Source organism: Aptenodytes patagonicus, chromosome 3 (assembly GCF_965638725.1).
Source record: "Aptenodytes patagonicus chromosome 3, bAptPat1.pri.cur, whole genome shotgun sequence".
NCBI classification, from domain to species: Eukaryota; Metazoa; Chordata; class Aves; order Sphenisciformes; family Spheniscidae; genus Aptenodytes; species Aptenodytes patagonicus.
Genome location: NC_134951.1, coordinates 97,635,662 through 97,650,485, shown reverse-complemented (window position 1 = coordinate 97,650,485; position 14,824 = coordinate 97,635,662). Strand labels below are relative to the sequence as shown.

Here is a 14,824-nt window from a genome sequence, read left to right as displayed (position 1 = left end):
GCCTTGGGCTGATCTGGTAAAAAGAAACTGAAGGCTGACAGATTGCAGCCATTTGGCAAGCCAAATAACATCCAAGAAATATGTGGTTCACTCTATGAAATGTCTCCATTTTTAAAAGGAAAAGTCAACCTTGGTGATTATTTCTGCGGTTGTGATGGCAGTGACATGATCCTTATTAGATGCCACTCTGCTGCCACTCCTCCGCTGCGCCCATCCCTCCCGGTAGCACCCCCCAAGGTAAGAGCTGTTGGCAGCACTGCAGCTGCAGAGAGGAAGCACTCAAGCCCAGAGCTGGAGCAGGTGGAGGAGACCCCACAGGGGCCCGCATTCAAAGCAACCTTGTTAAGCAGCACGCGTCTGCCAGCAGTGGCATGCCTTGTGCATCTCCTCCATGCATGATCTGACATGCCCAGTGTCAGATCATGTATAGGAGCTGAGACGTGGGCATGCATTCTCAAGTGATGAATCCCTCTGACCTCCTCCCCTCTCACATGATACAATTACCCGGGAGCCTCCCTGTTCCAGACTTTTGACAGTTCAGAGGTCTGCAAAGGGTTGAGCCAGACTCGTTTTGTATTAAGGATGAAATATGTCTGGGAAGACAGTTAGAATAAGACCTGGAGGATTTTAGAGGCTTGTATCCATCCCCTGCATAAACAGTATTTCTTTTGATAGATAAACCAGGTTCCTGTCTGGACCAACAGGAGAGGAAGAATCTGAAAGAATTAACAGGCTGTTTGTTTTTCAATGAGATGAGTTTTTTCAATGAGATGCTTGTTGTTTTTTGCTTGTCCTATTCTGAGACACTATTTTTGAAGAAATACATTTGCTTCAGCAAGCGCACGTGGGAGCCTTGACCCATGTCATCACAGCCACTGTACCCAGCTGAGCCCTTTTGCAGCAGATTGGAAAGGCAGACCAACACTCTGTGCCAGGCACCATATATGACACAATGTTCTGTTAACTATCGCTGCACGTAGCAGACACTCAAGCAGGAACATTTCTGAATAGAAACTGCACTGTCCAAGCATGAACAATGTATGAAGGTGGGCCACTCCAACAGAACAGAGCAATGGTGTAAAAGCTTTCCCCTGCCACAGTAGTTGCAACCTTCATTCTTTGTCTTCATAGTTCAGTAGGCACAAGGGCTTTGGTGGTCCTTTCCAGACTGAGAAGAAGAGTAAAAAAAAAAGATCCCCACTCCTCCCAAATAATCTTCAGTTCTCTTTAATCAAAATTCTCCCATGTGCAGAAGTGTAGCACAAGAGTTATATCCCACTTACAGCCAACCTGAGGATTAAGTAAAACTCAGGTGCTGGATAAACTGTATCCTGGCCCTGCACACAGGGCTGAAATTCACTCAGTATTGTGCTGTGCGCAGTCCTTCAGTGAGAAAGTCAATACAAGGAATCAAGAATATACCAGTATTACCATTCTTATCCTACGTATGTATCTGGTTCCACTGTCTTCCCTGTTGGCCCAACAAGTATTGCTATTACAGCAGAGGCAGCTTATCCAGCTAGAAGACAAGCTGGCTGCAGGACTGGCCATAGAGAAGATACTGTGAGAAGAAACAGAATATGAGAAACTGTCAGAGCTCAATGGGAATAAGTTGCGTGCCTAAAACTCCCCCCAGAAGAACAATAAATCTTTCTAGTTTGAAGGACTTTGTAGTATAGAGGACTTAATAGCTCAGCTTTGTGAATGTGACTGTTTCAGCTGAGGGCTTTGCATGTCACAGGTGGCCTGTGTCGGTTTCAGTGTTTTTTCACAGGTGCCTAAAAGACAATTTGTGAGTTCTGATATATTGCCTGGAAGTGGCCTCCCATATGTGAGATAATACTTAGTGTTACAGAGAGATATGACTTTTTGTGTCCTGCATTCCAGTTCATGTGTAACCTCCTACCCTCATTTTTACCTACTTTATCAACATATCATTTGGATAGTTTTAAGAAATATAAATGTGCCGGGAGCAGGGAAAGTTCTACTGTCTTTTTCCTCTACAACTGCGTAATGTCTGCCTTTCTGTGGAGCTGAGTTTAAAAGTTGGATCAGGTGTGCTGGAATCTCTTCTCCTACCCAGTCTGTTTAAAAACAGGCATAAATGGTGTAAAGAGACTGACCAAAAAAGGCAGAGAACTGGATATGCAGCTTTGAAGTTAGTTCAAGAGAATATTAGAGTCATTCTTTCCATTGTTATTTGAACGCTCTCATTACTGCATGGTACGGTGTATTCTTTGGAAAAGAAGAGGAGTGCATATGGGGGAACAGATTGGACAGTGTTAAAGTCTAAAGTTATTTGCTATTCACTCTGCAAGGTACAACTGGAAACATAATTCACTGCAGTGACTAACTGAAAGGTGCATATTGCTTCTGTATGCATTGGCAAACTGTCAAGCTGCTAGTGCGAGCTCTTCCTCACCCCCGCACCCAGGCCCTGATGTGGGGTACTCAACTGTTGTGAAAAGCCTGTGTGGAACTGCAAAAGTCACACCGAGAGGTTATTTGAGCCGTCTCCGTAGCAGTGCCAGATTGCATCTTTTATATTATTCAAGGCATTTTTATTCTCCTTTTCTTTCTCTCTCTGCCACTGTTTGAAAGTGTTAAATCCTGCTATCCACACAGGATTGAATTCAGGCTTTATGTCTAAACAACGATCAACGTAACAACAGTAGATTTCTGATATGGAAAACTGTCAGACTCAGACGCATTCTCCACAAAGTAGAGACCAGAAGGGAAGAAAAGGTTCAGATTTGAACTGGATCTTAAAACTTGGGATGTCTCTTCAGAAACAGATATGAGTTTACATCAAGATTACATGGAGAAAAGACATTTTAGTTTAGTCACTCCAGATATGAAAGCCAACTTTTTTCTGGAAAATAAAAATGATAGCTGTAGTATCTGTCCATCGTGTTGCTCTGTTGCCTACAACGCGTTCAGCGAAGGCCTGCAATGGCAGCCAGCCTGCACAACCCTTCCTGTAGGCCGCAGTGCCACCCTTTCTTACAGCGCCCAACTTACTGCAGTAGCAGCATCCCCACTGTGTCTTGCCAGTGAAGGACCACATCAGCTTTTCCCACTCTTCTTTACTAGTGCCATTAGGTATCAAAACCCCCTCTCTGCTTTACCTATGAGCCCCAGTAATGTCCTTCCCACACTGCTCTATTAACGGGTGCCAGATTTCCACACATTATCATTATAATGGATATTCCAATTGTAATCTTTCCACATTGCTCTCCAAGCAGATTTAGATGCCAGCATTGCAGCATGCCCTGCAAGCAGTCTAACTACAAAGAAGGGCAAAGGAATTTAATCTCTCTAGATTTCATGCAAGGCATCCAAACACTCCAATAGAGAGCTGCAAAATAACTCACTTCCCACTGCTGAGAATAATTATTTGTTAGTTAATGTATAATTGTGTAACTACGGCCTTTCCCGGCATTAGAAGGAAATTTGAGAGGCAGGTCTTCAGCTGATACATGCAGGTTTAATAATCTTGTCCCAAGTGCTTGTAAAAGACTAGTGTTGAGACAAGCCCAGAACTAAATGAGGCCTTGTTTATTAAGCAAGGCTGCTGCATTTGCACTAGACAGCACAGCAGAAGAAAGACGTTTCTGACAGTTCTTTATTCCAGCTGGCTTAGACATTGCTTATTTGTCATGTTTTAATAGCTCTGTGTCAATTATCAGTTCCTTTAGTCAAAATGAAAGTTGCATTGTCATCTGTTTATAATAGACACACATTGAAATAACATACAACACAGTTAACGTCAACTGGCAGGTTCTGGCCACTTCTGTTTAGTGAAAGCAGCACAGTTTCTTCATCCCTGCTAAGAAAAATGATGTTTTCAGTTGGGCAGAGGCAGCTGTCGCGTGGTCTGTTGTAGGCGTAGTACAATAACTTCAGCAAGGCAGCCCAAGCCTGTCCACGTGCTTGTGACACAGTGGCAGTAATGCAACACTGTAAGCTCCAGACTACTTTTAGACTTATCTTGGAAATGGGGGGGTGGAGGGGTGGGGGGTGTAGTTTCTGCAGGACACATTTCTGCACTCAAATATGGGCTGCGGTAATCAGATCTCTCTTATGAAAATTAAGTGCTTCAGGCTTCTTGGTATATCGCCAGGGCAACCTTAACTTGGGCAAAATGTTGCTGCTCCTCCTTCCCCTGTGAAAATTTCATCACAAAAGATGATGATGCAAATTGCTTTATAGGATCACAGACACACCTTTTATTAACTCTGATTGTCACTCAATTGCAAAAGATCGGGGGTGAGAGTAGGGAGTGAAGCAAGGGTAGAAGATGAGGCAGACCTAAGAGCCAGGCTCCCCAGCCTGGGGAATCTTTATTGTTACAAGTATCCCCAATCAGTGAGAGTTCTTGAGCAAAGGCTGCTGACCTGAGTAAGTGTTTGCAGATTGGTCCCATTATTTGCATACGCTGCTTCCTTGTTCCAAAGAAATCTTAAACACATGCAAGGAAAGCATTGAATTTTCTGTCCTGACTGAAGCAATGCCATCTGCAGAGTTCGCCCATCTCCTTACTGACTCAATCTTTTAAAATAAATTAACTACCCCATGTAGTTTTTATTTCCTCCTCGCTTTTTCTCCTTCTCTTTTTGGCAAAAGAAATAACTAATATTCAGAGAAAATGAGTTGTGAAACCTCTAACAGCCTGCTAACCATTAGTTTCTATAACCCATGTTGGCAATGCAATATTCACTGGGGACCTCTGGCTGGCTCAGATGGTTCTCCTGAGTGAAAGCAGCAGCTAGGGATGTTCACCTCTGTTTGGATGCCCTTAGAGAGCACCACATCACTTCATCTTGATGGGGTCAGTGTTCCCTTCCCCATCCCTCTTGTCTCCCCCTCCCCACCAACTGTTCCAGAGATTTTTGCAGATGTACTGGATCCCCAGGTATAGTTAGGGGTTGTCTCTTCTTATGCTCTCCGCCTTCCCTCAGCTCTGATTCCTGCCAGGCCTCTCCCACGCCTCATTGCTGGCACCATTGTGAGTCCGACCCGAGTTACTAGGACTTCTCCATGAGCTCCCGAAGGAGAGCAGCAACGTGGGCAGTTTGAATCTGCTCCCATTCACTCACTGCTTCCTCAGTTTCCCCGGACTTTGTTCCAATCCTGAGACCAACAGGCCACTGGACAGAATGAAGAACAGAGCACTGCTGAGGTGCTACACAATAGGAGGAAAATCTCCAGCATCTGACTTGCTTTACCACCTCAGTCATGGATTATCCTGCAATTGACTGTGACCCTCCACACACATCCCTGAAAAGCCATTGAGAGCCAAGAGCATGGTGCTCACCGTGAGACCAGGACCAGTCTAAGTTACAATTTGCAGGCAGCTTTTATGCTTTACAGCAGTGACAACAGTCTAGCTGTTGACTGAAGCGCTAGACCAGGTGGATTTTTTCCTGATGTTCTAACTCAGTCATTTTTGTGCCAAGTTGCCTCCCTAGAGTCATATCTGCTAGTGACCTCGATTTGCTTGCTACGTCTACACCGGGTTTTGGCATGTGGGAGGCACCATTGGAAGGCGTCAAACACTGAAATCCAAGTTCCCTCCAACCCTCTTATATCTCTCCTGATAATGGTCTAGGAGGGTACAGACCATAAGTTAAAAGCCACAAACAGCTTGCAAGCACTCCACTTGCAGGACAGCTGTGGGTGTTATGGCTCAGCCTTTGTCTTCTTTCCAATACCACACATGATGGAGGAAGAACCACAAAGAACCACGTGACAGGTGAAGGGGCTGTGCAGGTAGACTCTGCCAGGAACTCTTGTCTTCTTACAAAACTCCTTTAAGCATAGAAGGAAGAGGCACATGTGTGGAGACAGCATGGGCCATGACCCTTCTTTCATTCCAGGACACAAAGCAGAAAAGCAACTGGTATCCATAGCAAAACATTCTTTAAAATTCATACTCCTTTAACTTTATGTAGCCAACTCTTCTGCTTGCTTACTTGATCTTTTTTTCCCCCAGATAAGACCCAAGCTAACCTTGCCAGCTGTTGCTACAGGATTTAGAACAGGAGAATAGATGATAAGAATGCGATCCTTTTCAATGTTTTTAGGGTGTATAGCTGTCCTCATTTGTTATCCACAAGACTCTATTCACCCAAGAAGGAAAAAAAAAGCCATCAACATTCTCTCTGCCTTTCCTCTGCCAAAATTAATGTAGTGACTTTGTTTCTATAAAGGGAAGAGGTAGGTGGGAACAGCTCTTCAGGCATGTTGACTAACAAAACGTGAGCGCTACACGCCAGGCATGGAAGGGAGCCCGATGTGGATGTGGGAACTGCCTGGTCACACACAAGGCCCTCTGTTGCACAACCTGGCATACAGACATGCAGCTGCGCAACTCAGCTGGGAGACGGGGGAGGCCAACAGCTCCTTGAATTCTCCCCTGTAATCTGCCCCTGTCACATTCAGGCAGATGCCGTAACACTGGAGAAGACTTTTGCACTGCGTGACACGAGATTAGTAAAAGTTAATTTAAACTGGTTTGGGAAACAAGTCTCAGAGCAATGTGCAGACATTCATCCATATTACTATACACAAATAGAATTTAACTCCTTCTTAATGACACAGAAATAAGACTCGACAGTGATGTTTTACATAACAAAATAACAGATTGTTGCATTATTCACTGACTCTGTTACCATGGTGCTCAGCTAGCCTTGAGCATACTATCTAGAGTAGTAATGTGCTCCAGGTATCATGATGGTAAAACCCAGTCCAGGACCCACATTGTCCGAGTTGGGGTTTTTTGTACAGCTGTATGCTGAACTGTCTAGATCACTGACATGAATGTCGGTGTGAAGGACTATCATAAGCGTTTGGTACTACCAGCGTTTGTCTGCAAGACTGAGGTCACGGTGAAGCAGAAAGAGAAGGCCAGAGTCTGTCTTTGTAAAATATTTTGAAGGAAACTGAGTTTCATCATCCAGTTCTGAAGATCCAGTGACTGCTGTGGATGGCTGAGGAACAGGGCAGTCAAGGAAATACACACAGAAAAAATGTTGAAATACCTGGACTTCCTGATGAAGACATTTCTTTCGAACACTGCAGGTATCTCAGCGAAAAACAGATGATCCAAATGCATATTTTTCCTTGAACACGTTACAGCCATTCCACACAGGTATTGTACTCATCACCAGTTATTCATTAAGCAGCATGACTAACATCTGTCATGTGGTGTTTGTTCACTCATTATCTGTCCATGGGTGAAAAAGTCTGTTGCAGTGGTATGCAGGTTGTTTTGGTAAAGGTTTTTATTCCTTTTTTATTATTATTTAGTATGTGTTACTGTACATTCAGGGCACAAAATGTGCTATGTGTAAATACTTAGGCCAAGAGGTGTGAACAATACCATGGAGAATTTTTGAACTTTCTACAAATGTCTCATATAAAATTCTGCATCATCTGCAGACCAGCCTTACCCTTTCTGGACGCACCGGACTGTTCCAAAGATGCAAAACTGCTTGGCGTGACAGTACACCCCTCAACTTACTTAAAACCATACATGGCTAGATGTGTAACACTTGAAAGCAATTTCGGAGGTGTCCAAATTTCAATGGATAAGAAAAGTGAAAGATGCAGAGTTGACAGGCATCGAGAACAGAGCCATCAACCAGCCAAAAATAGACTTCCAAGTGAAAAACGGCAGAGGCTCATAGTTCATACTCAGTACAACATGCAGTCTTTGACACTACATGACAGGTTTCCTTTGCCCAAATAATGTCTTTTACTTGTTCCATCTAAAACATTTTCTGACATTTATTCATTCATTTCAGGCTGTTCTAGGAAACATCTGTACAGCAAATGTGTCTTAGACATACAGCTTGGATGAAAGAGATTTCCTTTTGGACTGGACAGCCTGAAATAATGACCTATGCAAATAATACAAATGATTGATACTTGTGGTATTGCTCACCGCAGTGCTATCTGCTGTTTCTCCCTGATTTTTTAATGAGATTTTAAAGCATTTGAGTGAATAACCCCAGCCTTTTCATTAACTTAGCTAGCATGAAAAGCTGTGGGGCCTACATGGCAGGTGCTGTGGGTTAACAATAGGGGTACTGTTTAATCCAAGGGAAACAGAGACTAGAAAAGGGCCATGAATAAAAGGATACGGGATCTTTTATGAGGTCAGGAGAGGCATTTTAGATCAGAAGGTGCAAAGAGAGGCCAGCTACAGAAAACATTCCTTCTTGCCACGCTCACTTGGACAGTAGCACAAAATTATGCCTTGTAATTTGTTCTGCAAAAGACAAAGGAATCAAAGTGAAATATCTAAATGCAAGAAGTTTGTTGATACTCAGAGGATTACCTCTGCTTGTAGGAGGTAACATAGTTGGCTATGGTTCCCTGGGGAACAAACTGTTCTTCTGGATGGTGTTCCTTACCAGGCTCACCTCTTTGAAACTTGGAGAAACACAAGGAGATGACAGTCTAACAAGTACAATAGCATTTCAACACAGGGAAAAATGGTATGTGATTTACAGGTTTGTTTGTTTTTAAACACTGACTCAGTTACTGAAAGCACTAATTATGCAATCAGTGATTGGGAGTTTAGAATGGAAAGTAGAAATGTGCGATCAAAATTGCAAACAAACTTTCTATAAAATGCCTGAAAATGTTTTTGCTCTCATCTGCGCTTTATAATTGCAGTAGGTTCAGGGTCATTCGTGTCATTCCTTGTGCCTTTAAGATAGTGTTTCAATGGTATAAATGGGCCTTTAGAGACTTAGAGACAGATGGAGAAGAGTACAGTTTCAAAATTTAATTAAATACCTTCCAGTTACGAAGCACAGATGTTCAGGGTCAGGAACACACAAGTGTAATATTGCTATAACGTGTCAGGCTACTGATGCTGCTGTTGGAATAACCTAACCATTTGCAGGTGACTCAGAAGAAGATGTGAGAGCACCAAGGTTACTATAGCTTCTCTATGGCACTCGTTATTTTGAAAATGTTTATTATGATGCCTTCTATTTGATCTCTCCTCTAACACATATAAATGCCTTTTTGGCAATCCTTTTTTTTTCTTAATGTTTCCTTTACATAACTGGGGAATCCCATGCAAAGACAGCAATGCTGATCACATAACATGGTTGTGGATTTTGTGGTTTCTCTAGTCCTGCTTTTAGGCTGCCAGGAACCTCTTGCAGATGTATTTTCACTGAGCGCTACACACGTTAGTAGGAAGGACTGCTTAAGGGCCATGTAATTTTCTGTGGGCAGTCTCACAAGAGCATCCATTGGGCATGATTCAAAGTTTTACAGATAGGTGTCTGGATACCTCCTAACCCAGGCAGTTCCTTTGCCTTCCACATACTCTCCTTTTTGTTTTCTCATACTCTGTTGCGTATTTTCTACTTGTTTCCTTCCTCTTTCCCATTCTGCTCCATTCTCCCTCCTCCCGTTTCAAATGTGTCTGCATGAAAAACTGCAGCTGGCTCACCTCAGCCCTTTGGTGTATGGACTCCAGCTGACATACCTATACATCCCAAAATCCTTAGTGTTGATGCAGTTGATAGGGACAACTCTGTATTTTTGAGTGTTTTCTTCCTGTTGCGGGGGGGGGGGGGGGGGGAGTGGGGTAGGCTGTAGAAAGCAGAAAGTAAGTTATCCCCACAAAGTGTTTCTAAGATGAACCATGTCCACACCACGAGGCCTTTGCTATGGTGCATTACACATCGCCCTAACCTGTCACTGACTTGCTCTTTCGCTGACCCATTTAACCTCATTTCCAGCCCCATTCATTCATTCAAATCAGTTGGGTTGCCTTCCTTCTGCCTTGAAGTGTGAACATGGAGGAGCATGCACTTGTGCACAGCTGTAAGCCACTCCCGGGAAGGGCTTCATGAACATGGTGAGCTTCAAGAGAGCTTCTGCCCACACAGGGTTCTGAGCATCTTGTGGAAAATCACTAGCTGGGATCTCTCCCTCGCTCCCAAACTTGCAGGCACACACACGGGTGCATAGAGGAACATTTATTTATTGAACGTTCAAAATGCATGAAGGGAGCTACAGTTCCTGCTGTGAAGGATCTGTAATGCACACGTGTGGACAACATCTCAGGGAAGGGGCGAAACCTGCTGACAGCCCCCTTTCTTTTCTCCTCAGAGCTCCTGCTCGCCTTCCCCCTGCGCTTTGCTGGAGCCAGGAAAATCAGCTCTCGTTTCACAGCCTTCCAGTGTTGAAAACGAGAAACTCCGCTGAATCTGGCAGCACGAGGGAAAAAGTAAAGTAAAACTGTGGGACGTTACCCCTTCTTCCCTTGACTCAGGGAAAAATACGGACCTGGGCGCAGGGACCACCCCTGCTCAGGGGGAAGGCGCCCGGGGCCGGGCTCACCTCAGCGGCGCCCACACCCGCTCCCAACGGCCGCGCGGGCAGGGCGGGAAGAGGGGAGGTCGCGGCCCCGCTCCCCTTCCCCCAGGCGGCCCCTCACGGGCGGGCGATGGCGATGACCAGACTCAACCGCCGCTCTCCCACCCGGCGGGGACCGGCCGCCCCTCACCGGGGCCGCGGGGGCGGCCCAGCCCGCGGCGGGACCGGGAGCACCCCAAGGCGCCCCGCCGCTTTTCCCCCGGCGACAGCCCCGCATGCGCGGGCGGGTAGGGGGAGGAAGCGGGAGGGCACCAAATTCAAATCGCTGCTGAGGAGGGAGGGGAGAAAACCGGGGGAAGGAGGCAGCTGGGGGGAGCGGAGGAGGGAGGAAAGGAGGGAGGAGGATAGAGTGGGAGGGGAGGGGAGGGGAGGGGAGTAGAGTAGAGTAGAGTGTGGAAGGCTCTAGGGGAACGCGGCAGAGGCCGGGAGAGGAGGCACGGCGGACGGCGGGGGAAGGCAGAGGTGTCAGGGGAAGGATAGGGCGGCTTCGGGCACACACAGCCGCAGCGCGGGGCAGCCGCCCCGGCCCGCCCGCCGCGCTCTGCCCGCCCTCCCTCCCGCCGGCACCATGGTAGACAGGGGCCCCTTGCTGACCTCGGCCATCATCTTCTACCTGTCCATCGGGGCGGCGATCTTCGAGGTGCTGGAGGAGCCGCACTGGCGCTCGGCTACCAACGACTACAAGCGGCAGAAGACGGAGCTGCTCAAGCAGTTCCCTTGCCTGGGCCAAGAGGGACTGGACAAGATCCTGCAGGTACAGCGGGCGCCGCCGGGGCGGGGGCTGTGGCGGGGCCGGGGCCGAGGCCGGGGGGTGCCGGGCGATGGTGGCGGGCGGCGGCAGCAGCAGGTGCTGCCGGTCGCCCCGGAGCGGAAAATACCGCGCCTTTGGGCGGGAGGGAGGGAGGAGCGCTGCCGGGCTGGAAAGCCAGTCGGCTCCCCGGGAAAACCCGACCGTAGCCGCGTCCTCACAAAGCCCGGTGCCTAAAAACTGTCCCTCGAGCTCTTAATGACAGAGTGATTAAATGGGTCCGCGTTTCCTTCTCTTTCACCCCCAAGTGGTAAAGGAGCTCGGGGTTGATTTCGGTTTTAGCTGGCTGGTCCTGGGGACTGGAGGAGTTCACGCACGGAGTTGTGCTCCCGCAAGCCAGTCTGCTGCTGAACCCAGCAGCCGTGAATGCAGCTCTTGTTTTAGCACCCAGGGTGGTTTCTTCTGCCTCAATGGATGTTGTTGTTATGAGGAAGGGAAGGTGAAGCCACGCGTCTTGATCCTCTTCTGTTTTGTCTGATTTCCTTCCCCTCCTCTCCTTATTTTTTTTCGTACTGAATACTCTCCTTGTGAGGAAAACGCGTCTGGGGGTCTGAGTGCGGGTCCCGGAGGTCAGTCGGGGTAACTGAGGAAAAGGCTGAATGGCTCGCACGGAGGGATGCTTGCAACTCTTGCGCTGTTATTTTTACTTTAGGAGAACGACTTCTTTCCAAGCCATAAGGAGTTGATAATCATCCTATCGCGCTCATCTGGCAGAATGCCTCTTCAAAACTAATTATTAATCAATAGCATGTATTAAATCACAGAGCGGTATAAACTTGGTTAGTGCCTTTTTATGGATGTGGTATCCATTAAAACGTGGTGGCAAGCAATGGTGAACCATGAAAAATAGTCTGCCCGGATATGTGGGGCTCCAGTGGTGAGAATGAGTCATTTGGGCCTTTTATTTCAGAAATGTTTATATTGACTAGATTTTCTGGTCATTGTGTTTTGGATTTTTTTTTATTGTTATTTTATTTTTAAATTCACTAAAAGTCTACTAAAATACAGATGACAGGGAAAATGGCTCATTAGTTCTATTGGTGTAATCGATACTGTACAAGCTTAGAAGAGGATATGGTTCTTGATCCTAAAAGTTTGTGGTTTAAATTCTCTTTCTTCAGTTGGTGGCTGCTTTCTGTCTGCTTCAGATAGCAGAGCTTTCTGGTGGCAGTGTCCTTATTGTTACCATCTTAGTACTCTTAAATGTGTTTTTGTGGTATACAGTGGAACGGGTGCATGGAGGCTTGAAACTATAAAGGGATGTTGGAAAATGAGACATGCTACGTTTTTTGAGTATGCTTTTGCAGTTCTGGAATCTTACTGAAACTTGCTCTAGTTTATATCCTAAACCTGATACCGAAATACTAAAGAGACATACACTTACGGTAACAACCTGTTTTAACATCCTCAAGAAAAAAACCTTATTTGGACTGGGACGTGCATTAAGCCTGGCATGCTTAACTTGCTGCAGACATAATGCAGAATCTAGATTCTAGCTCAGTTTAGGATGAAATTCATGTTGGTATGAGGGAATCATTAGTTGTTGGTTCCCCCCCCCCCATGATCCTTATCACAATTAATCCTGAGGTGGCAGAAAGATTTTTCTTAAAATACAAAATGACAACAAAAAAATTACTGGGCAGTTCATTAGAATGGACTGTATGATAGAGCACACTGTAGAATGGGGATAGGTGCAGAAGCAGTGAGGAGAAAAAAAAAAAGTAGTGTAAGGCGAACTATAGCCAGATCAAAATATTTAGTTTGAGTATCTCTCCACAGTACAATGTGGAGGGCTTTCCCTCTTCAGTGTGTGTTAGCTCCTGGTGATATATTCATGTGATCTCAGTTTTGCCTCTGTACTACTTCCAATCATACCTTACTTTCCATGTCCAGTCTTGTTGGTCTGATGATCCCTCATAGGTATTCTGTTGTCATCTTAAGCTCAGGTTAGCTAAAATGTAAGTCTTACCTTACTCTTACTGGTAACTGGAGACTTCACTGCCTGCTTTTTTCCAGACTTGTAGGTTTGTTCCTGTTCTTATTCAACTTCTATGTGAGAAGTGATGGGAAGGAGTGGCATTTCTTACAGAGGAGGATGGCAGGGTGAAATCTAGCCTAGCTGAAGGTAACTGGGGTGGGGGGAATCCTGTAAGGACATCAGGATTTCATCCTGAGTAAGCTGTAAAGTATATCAGAAATAGTCTTCATAGTTGTCCTTTCTCAACCACTATCCATGCTGCTTCTGTTGAGTTCTGCTGAATCTTTAAAACATTACTAACATCTGTTCTCTTTCAGCAAATCCTGATCATCCTGTTTTCATATTAAAACTCCAGATTTATTCTCTTACAATACATCCAGAATGTTGTTGATTTGAAAACGTGCATTTCCACCCCCACCTCACTAATCCCTACCTCTGTTTTGTTCCTCTAGCCTCTGACACGGATACCCTGAACTTGTTCTTGGGATTTTGCATGATTTGACTCATTTCTATGCTCTTTTCTCTTTTTTTTTTTTTTTTTTTTTTTAAAGGCCTTCCGTCTTCATCTTAGCCTTTTCTCTGACTCTGCTTGCGGACCCCACTGACACTCATGTGACTCTACAGAGCCACATTGAGCTTTGCTATTACTTCACTGATACTCTTTTTAATATCCCCATTTAAAACACACCGGATAAAGTTCTTCAACAAATATCACCAACTATAGAATTTTAAATGGTTGTTAGTAAAATGCGAGGATGCCAAGAAATGTTCAAGTTGAACTAACAATACCCATTTTGTTTCCAGAAGCAGCCTGAAAGGTGACAAGTACTGACTTATTCAGAGACCGATCTCTCTGCTGCCCTTGTTCCCCACCTGGGTTAGCTCTTGTGTTCATCTGAGCCTAATGTTAGCTGTAAGTGCAATGGAAACTGTGTGTTAGCTGTAAGTGCAATGGAAACTGTGTGGAATGGCTACAAAGGTAGATCTGTAGTGTGATCTTAACCACTTAAAAAGACAAGAAGGTTATCAGCACAGATTCTCAATTCACATACAGACTGGTATCTTTGTACCAACATTTTAAGTGATTATTAAGCGGGCTGTATTAGGTCAAATACTGTCTAAAGTTTATATTCTATAGTAAAAATTTCACAACACATTACAGTAGAAATACACTGCAATAAATGTTTATCAAAATGTGTTTAACACACTTTCAGAAAACTCGCAAGCTGAGTATTTTGGGATATGCTAGAAAGAAAGCCTTTTTCCTCAACCCTAACTGAGAAATGCCTAAAAATAAACTTGTTTAAAAGCAGCTTTTTGAAGTCTCTTATGTGAAGAATCCATTTGCTTTTGATTATTGTGAGTACCATAATACTTATCATAACTATAAGGGGTAAAGAAAGTATTTAAACTCTTCTTGGTGTAATGCTGCGTGGACCCCGATTTTAAAGGTGACTCACTCTGGACAGTGTATAGGCTGGTTGTTGCCTGCCGATGTTCTTCTGGGTAAAGCCGATTGCTCAAATGAAAATGTGGCTGAGATGCTTCACATGACAATTTATGTAGGCCTCCAAAGACACTCAGCCACAACCATGTACTGGCACAAGGAACTGTGTAATCTCTCCTCG

General features: G+C 45.1%; 1 protein-coding gene and 1 long non-coding RNA gene across 2 annotated transcripts in view; one reads left to right on the top strand and one right to left on the bottom strand.

Moving 5' to 3' along the window:
• Positions 1 to 9,999: 9,999 nt before the first annotated feature.
• LOC143158435 (uncharacterized) lies at positions 10,000 to 11,072 on the bottom strand. Its single transcript, XR_012994992.1, has 2 exons — positions 11,005 to 11,072; positions 10,000 to 10,241 (listed from the first exon to the last, which is right to left on the bottom strand). It is a non-coding gene; the product is annotated as an uncharacterized LOC143158435 (long non-coding RNA).
• The window catches only part of KCNK5 (potassium two pore domain channel subfamily K member 5), a 36,812-nt gene continuing 32,966 nt past the window's right edge, over positions 10,979 to 14,824 (top strand). Inside the window, exon 1 of the mRNA XM_076334377.1 lies at positions 10,979 to 11,164. Within this exon, the coding sequence (XP_076190492.1) occupies positions 10,979 to 11,164 (186 nt within the window). The remainder of the gene's footprint in view (positions 11,165 to 14,824) is intronic.